This window comes from Heterocephalus glaber, unplaced genomic scaffold (genome assembly GCF_053883595.1).
Source record: "Heterocephalus glaber isolate CG9 unplaced genomic scaffold, H.glaber_assembly_v1.0 deba00001452, whole genome shotgun sequence".
Classification (NCBI taxonomy): Eukaryota; Metazoa; Chordata; class Mammalia; order Rodentia; family Bathyergidae; genus Heterocephalus; species Heterocephalus glaber.
The window spans coordinates 734,264-746,660 of record NW_028258302.1 but is presented as its reverse complement, the minus strand read 5'-3'; the positions used below and the strand labels follow the sequence as shown (position 1 = coordinate 746,660).

At 53.7% G+C, this 12,397-nt stretch overlaps 1 protein-coding gene across 24 annotated transcripts in view; it reads left to right on the top strand.

Annotated features, from left to right (window-relative positions):
- The window catches only part of Ptprf (protein tyrosine phosphatase receptor type F), an 86,294-nt gene that overhangs the window by 24,245 nt on the left and 49,652 nt on the right, over positions 1-12,397 (top strand). For 23 of the 24 annotated variants that reach the window (XM_087214949.1, XM_087214945.1, XM_004871876.3 and 20 more), the window contains one exon: positions 11,656-11,844. The exons of the other annotated variant lie outside the window; for it this stretch is intronic. In XM_087214949.1, the coding sequence (XP_087071075.1) occupies positions 11,656-11,844 (189 nt within the window). The remainder of the gene's footprint in view (positions 1-11,655; positions 11,845-12,397) is intronic. 24 annotated transcript variants of the gene reach the window in all.

Sequence of the window (12,397 nt, the reverse complement as noted above, 5' to 3'; positions counted from 1 at the left end):
TTTTTTCTTCCCGGTACCGGGGATCGAACTCAGGACCTTGTGCTTTCGAGGCAGGTAGCGGAACCACTGAGCTAAATCCCTGGACCCATTTTCTTGTGTTTTTTTGTTTTTGTTGGTTTTTTTTTTTCCAGCACCGGGGATCGAACCCAGGTCTTCAGCTTGCGAGGCAGGTGGTGGAACCACTGAGCTAAATCCCCGGCCCCTGGCCCCCTTTTTTTTCATTTTGATACAGGGTCTTGCCAAATTGCTGAGGCTCATAATCCTCCTGCCTCAACCTCCACGGGGAGTGGGGGGAGTGTGTGTTTTGAGACAGGGTCTCATTATGTAGTCTAGGCTGGCCTTAAACTCTCTCTGTAGCTCAGGTTGGCTTTGAACTCATGATCTTCCTGTCTCAGCCTCCCCAGTGCTGGGAATACAGACTTGTACCACCATGTCCACCTCTGCATCATCTTTTTTGTTGTTATTTGGGGTTTTTTTGTTGTTGTTTGTTTTGTGAGACAGGGTCTATTTGTAGCCTAGGCTGGCCTTGAACTTGAGTGATCCTCCTGCCTCAGCCTCCCAAGTGCTGGGATTATGGACATGGGTTACCATGCCCAGCTGCATCATTATTTTGTTTTTGTTTTTATTTTTGTGTTTTTTGGTACCAGGATCGAACTCGGGTCCTTGCACTTGCACAGCAGGCAGGGAGACCACGGAGCTAAATCCCCAGCCCCGACATCATTATTTTTAATGGCTGTGGGTAAGCTATCACTTGGAAATAACCTAATTTATTTAGCTATTCTCTTGTTAGACACATGTGTTGTTTCCAGCTTTGTACTTTCATAAATCAGGTGCCATACATCTCCTTAAAGGTAGGTGTACTCATTTTCCTATTATTTCCTTATCCTTATCCTAGGTTCATGGAAGTGAAATTGTTAGGCCAAAGACACACACCTTGTTTGGGGGAGTGGATGTGTGTGTGGTAATAAGGATTGAACCCAGGTTCTTTACATCTTCAACTCTTTTTTTATTTTTATCTTTCTCACAGAGTTGCCTAGGCTGGGACTTGAATTTGTGATCCTCTTGCCTTAGCCTCCCAGAGTGCTGGGATTACAGACATACCAACTCACCTGGCTGGGCACATGCATTTTTAAGCCTTCACTGTTTCTAGATTATACTAGTGTATACTCTGAGCAAGCAAGGTATAAAAGAGACTCTCATACATGTCTTCACCAGTAGTGGGAATTACCATTAAAAAAAAAAAATCTTTGTCAAATTAATAGGCAAAAAGTGACATCTTAGTTTAATTTGCATTTCTTTGATTACATGAGCAGTTGAACATCTTTTCACATTGGCCATTTTTACACTGTGGCTGTCTGTGTTCACACATGCATCCGCTCAGTAACTCTTGCATCTGTGTGTCTTGTGTGAATCTGTGGGCTTTCCAGAGTTCTAGTCAGCCCTCCAGCCAGTAGTTGAGACAGGGACTCTGGACCACTTCATCACCATGTGGCTGTGGACCAGTAACTGTGCCTGAGTCTTATTTGCTCCATCTGCAGACAGGGGTGTCATACCCTCTGTTGTGCTCGCTTCGGCAGCACGTATTCTAAAATATTCTGTTCTGGCTGGTTTAGAGGATTAAATACAGCTTGGTAAGCACCTCAGGACTCCAACGTGTGTGGTGACTGCTATTGGGCTGGATGTTCTGAGGCCTGGACATGTGAGTGGGTGATACTTCCAGGCTGCCTGGAATTGTCTAGGTGATGCTGTCTTCACTGTCCACTCCATTTGGGGAGACTGTGGTAGGGCCCCAGAGGACTGAGACTCCTCCCTACCACTCTTGGGCTTTGTTTGCAAACTACGAAGTGAGGGCAAATATGTCAACAGTGCCTTCCCCTTTTTGGCATCTATCTCTGCAGGGAGCCTTCTGCCCTCCCCTGGCATTTGGATGGTGGCTGACAGGCCGGAACTGTGGCTCCTGGCGTGGAAGGCATCTTTTCAGGCTCTCAGGCTGGGGAGCAGGGTCTCCCTGTTAGTTTTGAAAAAGAAACCCTAAATCGCAGTTTCTGTCTCAGGAGCTCTCTTGCTCTACCTGGCAGCGTGATCTTCTAAAGGACTGATGAGGATGAGGGTGGTCTTTCAGGGCCTAGGGGAGGAGAACTCCCAGTTCCCGTAGCAGTCTGTGTTGGGAAGGGCTTTTCTAGTCAGAGGTTTCTCTTTCAGGGCTTTTAAAGGTCTGTGTTTTGTTTTTTGTTGTGTGGTGCTGGAGATTGAACCCAGGGCCTTGTACATGCTAAGCACACACTTTGCCGCTGAGCTACATCTGGATAGCCTCCAGCTCTGGGGTGTGGGAAGTGTGTAATGTGGTGGGAAGAGTGTGAGGCAGGGCCTGGCCCTGTCCGAGCTCCCTTGGAGGAGGTGGAGCTGTAGGCCTGAGCAAGCCCCTCCCGCACCTGAAACATAGCGCCCAGAAGACAAAATGCTGACCTGCTGTTGGTTTGTGTAACCTTGACCAGCTTTGGGCTTGGCAGAAAGGAGTGGCGGAGGGGGTGCAGCGGGAAGTAGCCCAGTTGGCCCCTCTGCTTCACCTCTCCTAGTAGAGCCAGGAGGGCCAGGGATTTAGCTCAGTGGTTCCAGTGCCTGCCTTGCAAGTGCAAGGTCCCGAGTTCAGTCCCCGGTACCAAAAAAAAAAAAAAAAAAAGAAAGTAGAGCCAGGAAAGCTGGGGTACTTGGAGGAAATGGGTGAAAGGATTGCTGGGTGAGAGTCATTCTTGGGAAAGCCACCACAGGGACTAAAGGGGTGGAGAAAGGGGAAGCTGGTGTAGAGACTCGGGGTAAGGGTTGAATCCCTTACCCTTGACACACACACCACATGTGCCCTCCACGTGCACAACGGTGTGTGTGCCCGCTTACTGTGAGGTGTGTGCTTCAGTCAGTGGTCCAGAGCTGCCTGGGCTGGCAAGCTAGCTCAGGTGTGGGATCAGTGCACCTTGGAAAGGAAGCCCTGGCCCACAAGTTCATTCAGTGCCCTCTGCCCTTGCTTTGCTCCACATCCACTCCTCGCTCTTTGGCCACCCACACTGCAGCCTCTGGGACACCGCCACACCACTCCCCTCATGGCCTCCATGCCCTGCTTCCACAGCAGGACTGCTATTCCTGGTGTGGCTTGGCGAGTCCCAGGTGGCCGTCCTGGGATGGTCAGTGCTCTGCCTCACCACCCCTGCAGGGCTTGAACAGGGTGGGGGTGTGCGGCACAAGCTGGCTGGGGGTGAGCCTGTCCTGGACCCTGATGAGCAGGGGCCCTGCCGCCCAGCTTTCCTGTCTGAGTGGTAATTGAAGCCATTAGCGCGCCAGCCTCTCCCTCGCCGGGTAATGGCAGGAAAAGCTCTTCTCGCTCCACACTCTTGAGGCGGCGGCTGAATCACTCCCCCTCCAACCCGCCTGCTGCCGCCACTGAGACAGGGAATCTGACATTTTCCTCACAAGGGAGGGGGGACACTGGGGGAGGGGAGGCAGCCCTTCATTCTGAGCCTTTCCCTCCAGGAGGTGGGGGCCAGTGAGGGTCCTGAGCTCAGTCCGGAGGTCATGGATTCACCGGGGCAGTGGGGACCAGGCCAGGAAGGCTTGTGGTCAGGAAAGAAAGACCTAGGAGAAGGCTGGGTTGCCATAGGTATGGGTGGGGCCCTGGTGGCTGGGTACCTTCTGGAAGGGATGCAGAACACAGGGAGGAGAAGGAGAAGAGGCTGTGGAGCAAGGCTGAGCTGTTTCTGACTTGTCCTGGGGGCCTGGCTGCAAGGGCTCCAGTGGCTTCGTTCATCCTGTCATGGATACAGCAGATAATGTGCTCCGAGTGTGCTGTGTGTAAGGCAGAGTGTGATGTAGCATGGACAGAGCGGGGTGTGCGGCAGGCTTTGCATGTGCACGTGCATGCATCAGGCAGTGGGGGGAGGGCATGCTGCGTACAGCAGGTGGTGTGTACCTTCTGGGCTGTGTATGCAGCAGGCTGTGTGTGTCTGTGTGTGTGCCTGCACAGCAGGTGGTGTGTGCACAGCAGGCCTTGGGGTGGGGGTGTACAGCAGATGCTATGCACCTTAGAAGCTGTGTGGAGACTAAGAGGATCAGTGGTCTGAGCTGAATGTCGGGTCAGTCTGGCTGTTGGGATGTCAGAGATGCTGTCTGGGTTCCTTTTTTCTGGAACCCCTATGGGATCCTTTCTTGGACCTGTTGGTCAGCTAGAGGACAGTTGGACAGAGATGGACATAGGACAGTGTGTTTGGACTGAATGGTTCTCAACATCTACAGTGGCACCTCAGTATATCCTCTGCAGCCAGGCCAGGAGAGAGGGTGTACCTGATGGGATCCTGCCCAGAACTGCCTCTCTGCTCCCTTACGCCTGTTCCCACCTGGCCTCAGTGTCTGCTGATTGGCTAGGACCACACTACCCATGCTTTTCCATTGAGCCATGGCCACTCTCTGAGTCCAGGAATACAGCTGTCTGCATGCAGTGCCTTGCTTGTGTTGCATGTCTGGGAGCAAACTCTTACGAGGGGCCAGCTGGCAGGCATGTGGGACATTGGCCAGGTTGGGACATGTCAGCGCAGCCATGGCCTGAACCTCCATGTTCTGCAGTGGCTCTGACTCTGGTAGGCTTTGGGACCTGTAGGGTGATGAAAGGTATCTTGAGAATACCCCATGCACCAGTCCCTTTGGAAACAGCCCCAGGGACAGAGGAGTGGTGAACAATATATGACCCTGTCCCAAGGTGTCTTGGCTAGGCTAGATGGGTGTATATTTCCCCTGGCAGTTCTCTCTCCCTGCTCCTCCCTTCTCCGCCTCAGGCTTGTCTGTTCCCTCCACCCATGGCGGAAGGACTTGGCTCAGGCCTAACTGTGAGAGTGGGGAGTGTGAGTAAAGGGCTATTGCAAGCCAAAAGTGGTTTCCCAAGAGAACAGAGTGTATCCTTTTTCTGTACCCTGCATATGTATCTGGGTAACAGGTTGGTTTTGTGGAAGCTTGGTCTGTTACCTACTTGATTTGCAGCCATAGAAGACAGAAAGGGCTCCAGAACCTGGAATTCATGCTAGCCTCTGGCCCTCCCCTAGCAGCTGAGGCACGTGTCCTTCCACTCCTTGTGACCACAGTGGATTTCAGGACCATGCAGCCAGTTACTGGAGATTCTGGGCCCCATTCCTAGGGATGGGAAAGGTCCCTAAGCACTGCCAGAGGCACCTTAAAGACCAGACCTGGGTATTTTGGTTCTGGAATGCTTCATTGTTTCTAGTTTCTAATCTTCAAGTGCCCAAGTGGACTCCATTCTGAATGAGCGTGTCAGTGGCATGGACAGTACTCCTACCTCTTCTGTTAGCCCTGAATACAGGGTACCTCCCCTGGCCCAGCCTGGCCCCCATTTTGGTAGTCACAGGTGTTTTCCAGGCCTCCCTTACTTCAGTTAACCACAGTGGAGCCAGCAGCTCTGGGAACACCTCTGTACATTGGAGGGTTTCGTTGCCCCTGTGTGTGCACGTTCTCCACCCTTGCTAGGTGCCCCCTCACCCTGGTTGCAAGGGAGCTTATTAAGGAAGATGACGTGACAAAGCTTAGGCTTCAGAAAGGTTCGTGTGTGTGCAGAGTGGGGTGGAAGGACATCAGCACATGACACCAGTGAAAGGTAGATGCGGTGCAAGTGAGAACTGGCATTGGTCTGAATCTGACTATGGGTTGGCGAGGAAGGGGGGAATGGATCAAGCATGTTGGGAAAGTGGGAGCCTGCCCAGCCACCTATGGGATCAATGAGACAGACGCTCTGGGTTCCTGGCTCCGCAAGTGGCATGGTGATGCCATTTTCTAAGATTCAGATCTGGGAAGGGAACCAGGTTTGAGGGGGTGAATTGATGGGTCCAGTTAGAAATCTGTCAAGTCAGGTATGCGTAGGTCTCCAGGAGAGATGTTAAGGAGGCCTTGTGCAGATTTGCCTGGCATTCAGGAGAGACATCTGGAAATGGAGTTTTGAGGCTGGGAAATGGCACATTTCAAGGAGCCAGAGCTAAGACAGAAGGAGCCCCAGGAACTCCTTACGTTAGGAGGAGGTTCGTAAGAGATAGGAGGGAAGTTGTGAGGCCATGGAAGTAGAAAGAAAAGTGTACGTGAGAGTGGAGGCAAAGCCAGGCAAGATGAGTACTGGGAATTGTCCTTTGGATTTCACTCTGGAGCGTCATTGACCTTGGCAAGCTTACTGCCGAAGGCAGCGAGGGTGGCAGCAGGGCTGCAGGGGGCTGAGGAATGAGTGGGAAGCTGTCAGTGGTCTCGAGTGACTAGGAGCAGGGCCTGAACCTAGGGGGCATAAATGGATGAAAAGAGTCTCCTTGGAGTAAGACTGAGGTGGGGGGACCCCAGGATGGTCCAGCATGGCCCAGCGCCTGGAACTGGAGTGTGGATATTTATATGACCAGGGAATGGCCCTTGGGCTCAGCGGGTGTGTGTGTGTGGTGGTGAGGCCTCACCAAGCAAGTTGAGTAGGGCGATGTGGAGCTCCAGGGAAGCCCGAGGGAGGGGGGATTACTGAGAGGAGGAGGCCACTCCTGCCGACAGGCCCCAAACAGCTCAGATTCAGAAACAAAACAGGCTTTTAAGATGCCAAGTTTGATGAAATCTGAGTGCTGGAAGAGGTGGGAGTTTTCTCTTGGAAAAACAGCTGAAAATCGAGACTGAAAGCTGCGAAGGGAGATGGGCACAGCGCAAGGCTCCCCAGGCCCCCCTTGCTGCCTGGGAACCTAGGGGAGGGTTTGGAATCCCTGAGAGTGTGAGAGCTTACAGGTCTGGAGAGGCCTGGTAGGAGGTATCTTGGCCCTGACCCTTTTGAGGATAGAGCTGCTCAAGGACAGGATTAAGTTGGCCTTGGCTTCTTCCATGGAGTGTCTGAAGGATAAGGGGGGCGGAGAGCCCTGCCACCCACGAGGTTCCTTCATGTTTTTAGTCACTGCATGTGTCACCAGGTGTCCGTGTCTCAGCATTCGTGCATCTCTGACTCTGCATGGCTCCACATGCGTGTTTCCATCTCCTACCACCTCTGGATCTGCTTCCCAGAGTGTTTCCACAGGTGCTTTTTGCTGCAGATGCCCCTCCACATGCACATGGAGGTTTCCATTTTTGCACCTGTCTCTTTCTCTGTGTCTATCTCTGGGTCCCTGGCTGTGTATGCTTTTCAGATGTCTGTGTATTCAGAGGTAGTGAGCCCAGGCCCAGTGCTCGGGTATTGGGAGAGGGTTAGGCTCACAGACGGTGCCACCCCGGGGAGCCTATGTACGCGTGTGCTCAAGTGTGCCTGCATGCACAGAGACACTATGAAGCTGGTAAACATGGGTGAGGAGGTTAAGCTGACAGACGGTGCCGCTGGCCCTGGGACCCTGTAAGGCATCTCCATCTGTTCGCTTCCCTAGTGCAGTCTCCTCCCTCTGGCCCATTCTCTGCCTCGGGAATCCCAGGCTGTGCTGGACAAAGATCCCTGTATGTGCTTTCTAGGGGGTCTCAGCAGCCTTTCCTCCCCCTAGTCATTGCAGCCCAAGCTGATCCCCTGTCCACCCTCACCTTGTATCATCTGTCAGGACCCGGACACACGCCCCAGTTCTCACCATACTCACCGTGCTGCTGTTCCTCCACCTTTCTCATAGCCTTTACTTAGATGGTTCCCCTCTCCCCACCTCCCCCAAAGCTTCCTGTCTCCCAGGCGTTTCTTATTCTTGAATTTTCCTCCTCCAGGAAGGCTCCAAGATAATCAGGTGGCGTCAGCCTGTTTGTCACCTCTGTAGACCCTCAGCCAAGCATACCCCTAGCCTTAGACGCCCAACCACCCGCCCCCTGAACATGCCCTGTCATCTCTCTGTGCCTGTGGGACAGCAGGGAAAGGGAATAGGTCTCCCCGCTGCAGTATCTGATAGCCAGCGCCCCTGGGTGCAGGAGCGGTTCACGTACACTTCGTGCCCACCAGCGGGGCACACAGATGTCTGCAGGCAGGGCTGACCCTCGGGGATAAGTGTGGATGCTACCTGCGTTTGGAGAGAGAATCGAGACTTAGGCTCTTTGGTGCCTCTGAAGACTCCTGACACCCTGGTGGGCTTCTCTCAGTCAAGACACCCCCTTATCAGAGGATAGAGGCTTGGCCAAAGACAGAATGCGTCCAAGTTTGCGGAGGTACCCGTGGGCCCTTCCGCAAGGTGCTGGCTCAGCAGGGGGCAGGGCGCAGGGCGCTGGCATCCTGGAGCTGGAGAGGCTAAGGAGTTGGGGAGCTGTGTCTGGGGAGGGGGCAGAGTGCTCCGCCTAGGCGGAGGCGGGAAGGGCGGTGCCCAGTCTGACCGTGGAGGCGCGTGCTCGTGCTCGCTGGGACACCAGCACGCGCAGCCGTTTGCTGCAGCGGCGGCACCACCTCTCTGCTGTCGCCATGGTTACCCGGTGGCCTGGAGGGGGGAGGGGCCTTCGGCGCCGGCAGCCCCAGCGCTGGCTGGACCGTTTGGAGGGTCCTTAGTGTGACCTGTGCATCCCGCTGTTAGAACGTGGATGCGTGCAGCGGATATCCGTGTGTGGGGACCACTGAGGTTCACTTCGCTAAAGAAAACACCGCGGTGGTGTGTGTGCAGGGGGTCTGCAGTGCTGGAAGCCGGCTGAGGACGTAGTATTGGGGGAGGGGTATTGGGGGAGGGGCACGGCTCCCCTAGGGATACCCCTCTGCTCATTCTCCCTGCCCTGCCCGGCTATTCACACAGGTCAGGAGTGCTAGGGCTGGGGGCTTAGCACCTGCCGACATCCAAATCTCCACCTCTGATTTAATCGAGTGACCTTGAGCAGGTTCCCCCATCTCTCCAAGCCCCTCTTTGTTTCTGTACTTGTAGGGTTTGGGTAAAGATTGTAATACCTGTGACAGAGTAAATGCTCCAGACATGTAATCTTTTATTTCTTTGTCTGGGCCTCAGTTTCTGCAGTTGTCAGTGAGTTTACAGTGGTGATGTGTTGTCAGCCTGACGTTTTTCCCTGGTCCTTACCTTGCACAGTTCAGCTGTTGTGGACCGAGCTCCTGTGGGTGCATGGAGGGTGAGCACCCTAAGTGCCTGGTGGATGGGTCCACTAATAGCTGCATGGGACAGGCATCAGGAAACGACCACTGTCTTGGCTGTATTTGTGCTGGAGGCTCAATGGTGGGGAAAAGGAAGAGGCAGCAGCAGGTCATCCCCAAGGGGCTCTGAGACCCACTTCCCCTACTGGAGGTGGCAGACGTAACCTTCCCAGAGCTGCCTGAAAGTCTAGTTGGCACAAGGGACTGACTCTAGGGCCCTGCTGTTTTATGGACAGCTCTTCACAGTTGCTGGTTTTAGGCTTTGGCGGCAGTACCTGAGGGATGATCTAAGCCAAGGGCAGAGCCATCCAGGGTGTGATAACTGAGGGAGGAAAATTAATTGTCCTTAATTTGGCATGAATCCCAAAGACCTTCCCCATGTCAGGAATTCAGAGCAGATTCCTGGGAACACAGCCCCAGACGTTTGTTCTTCTTTCCTTCTCCTTGATCAGTACCTTGTGGGTGGAGATAGAGCTGGGTTAACTCCTGGGCTGAGCAGGTAGGAGTGAGTTCTGGGAAGAGCAAACTTGGCACCGTCATGGACATGTTAGCTCCAGCAACCTTGTATCTCCCAGGTACTGCAGAGGGGCGAGGAGGGAGCCCTGGCCCTCAGGTCTTGCTCAGGCTTTGCTGTGAAAGCAAGTGATAGCAGGGCCAGAGGAAGCTGTTTCCTTGCTGGGTGCATCCCGAGTTCTCATTCCACCCCCCTGCCCCCGACTCTCTTGCCACTGTTTAACATTATCCTTTCAGAAATCAGAGCTGAACATCAGGGCACTGTGATCATATTTACAGCCAAGGGAATGCTGGGTTTACATCTGGAATATATAGGACTATGAATGTGGAAGTTAAAGCTAGCTTTTGGAGAAGGCTAAGGAGGCAAGACTGTGCTGGGAGTCTTCTTGCTCCCCAGCCTGAAACCCCTTCTCCTAGTGGGGCCCAACCTCTTTGGGATGTCCCTGGCTCCATGGAGTTCCCCTGGGGGTTTGATAGCAGATGGAGGCATGTCTTACCCCTGCCTGTTGGGGCTGCTCCAGCATCCTCTCCTGTGGGTCCCCCTAATCACTCCCCCAGGGACTCAGAGTCTCCAGGGAAGACTCTGCTCTGCCAGCCTGTACTTTTGTCCCTTTTGAGGCTATCACGTGCTTTTTTCCTGGCATAGGAGCCTGACCTCAGCAAATGTTTCTATACACCCATCTTGTGACATGCCTGAGAGGGAGGTGTAGAATGGTGCTGGTCTGATCTCTCCCACCACAAAACCTAACTTTCTTACTGAGAAGTGGGCAAATTGCAGATATTTCCTGTGTCCCCATTGGGTGTACCTGGCATTCACTCTGGCAGAGAGGCACTGCTGAGTTTTGGAGACCAATGTGATGGTTTTGTCACAACAGAGAGGATCTCTAACCCACCTAGGATAGGAGGGGCAGTTTCAGTGCTTGTTTGCCCCTGTGGTTCAGCCTTAGAAGTTATAATTGAGGTCCATAATATTCATAGGGTGCAGATTCTGTGTCAGACACTCCCAGCATCTCGTACTTTTAGATCTAGTCCTCATTGTGGCTTTATAAGGTGGGCGCTCGAACTCTGTGGCCAGATTAAAGCAGAGAGACAGAGGATAAGAACACACTCAGGCCCTAGAGATAGTGGTACAGAAGGAAAGTCCTACTTGGTTCGCACTAGTCCAGGACCTGTCCTCCCAGTTCCTCGGTGCTTCTAGGGGCTGGGACATTGGCACCCTTGTCTCCCCAGCCTATTAGGGCTGCTGCAGGAGTCCGTGTATAGTGGGACCGGGTTGTGCTACTGATATGCATTCCTGTTGGTTCTGTGGAAGTGACTCCTCCTCCTAGATAGCTGGGAGAAGAGACCAGGGAGGAGTTTTGCCTCCCCTCACCAACTTTCAGTGTCTTTGTAGAACTTTTTAATCTTCTTAGCCTACTCATGCTCAGACATGATTGCCAGGCCTGACTTGATTCCCAGGGTCAGGACTGAGTGAGAGAAGGGTAAGAGTCAGGGCTGTAGTAGTGAATGTGTTGGAACAGAACCAGAGTTAGAAGGGGGTCATGGATAGGATCGGGTGTGCAGGCTCAGTGACTCGGGGCTCTGCCACGTGGTAGAGCTGAAGGTGATGCAGGCAGAGGAGAAACAGCACATGTGCTGATGGGAGAGGAGGCTAGACAGCACTTGGTAAGGGCTGTGTGGCCACTGATGGTATGGGATTCTCACCCCCACAGCCTCGCATTTATGCAGCACTTTCTGTTGTAGCCAGCAGATTGATCCTCATTCTTCCCAGGGCCTGGAGAGATAAGTGGTGATGCCTTCAGTCTGAGGAGTTCCTTCTCAGACTTGGAAATGGCAAGATGGGGCAAGGATGGGCCCTGCTGTGGCCCCTGGCCCTGCCAAAAGGGACTTAGGACCCTGACTCCTCACATTAGGGTAGGCCTCATGCTTAGAAGTCAGGGGTTGGGGAGAGAAGGGTTCTATGGTCCCAGCTAACTTGGGAGTCAGAGGAAGCTGCCCATAGAGAGGTCATGGAGGCAGGCAGAGCCCGCCCTAATGCACATACTGCCTTTTGTCCGCAGAGGAGCAGCTCCCGCCTGGGTTTCCATCCATTGACATGGGCCCTCAGCTGAAGGTGGTAGAGAAGGCGCGCACAGCCACCATGCTCTGTGCAGCTGGCGGAAATCCAGATCCCGAGATCTCTTGGTTCAAGGACTTCCTTCCTGTGGATCCTGCCACAAGCAATGGCCGCATCAAACAGCTACGTTCAGGTGAGCAGAGGACAGGGGTCAAGGGGCCCGAAGACCTCAGGAAGGCATCTTGCCAGAGAGCACAGCCTTCCCTCTTGTGCCTAGGTGTCTAGGGCTGAGCAGGAAGCTCCTAGTGGGGTTGGCCTGAGTCTTGCTACAGGCCTGCCTGGCCCCAGGAAAGAGGACATAGTGGTGAGGGCTTGTTGTCAGCTGTGCCTTTGCCTCCCTGGGACTGTCAGACTCCAGACTTTGGGCCAATTCTGCTCCTCCTAGCATGTGTGATGAGGCAGCATGGCAGGCTCTGTGACGGTGTCTGTGGGTATGCTTTCTCCACTTGCCAGGTAGCCTGGCTGGAAACAGGGCCTGGCTGATGCTTCTCTTTGCTTCTTGAGAGGGCAGGGACTAGCCAGGGAAAGAGGCCAAAGATGCCTGATTCATCAGACTTCAAAAGGCTGGACCTCGGGGGCCTGGAAACAGGGGGACTTGCTGCTGTCTCTTAGCCACCAGAGCCACCATTTCTGGATGCCTCATTCGAGCCAGCTTGGAGCCATGGGAGCAAGGATGCCGTTGTGAC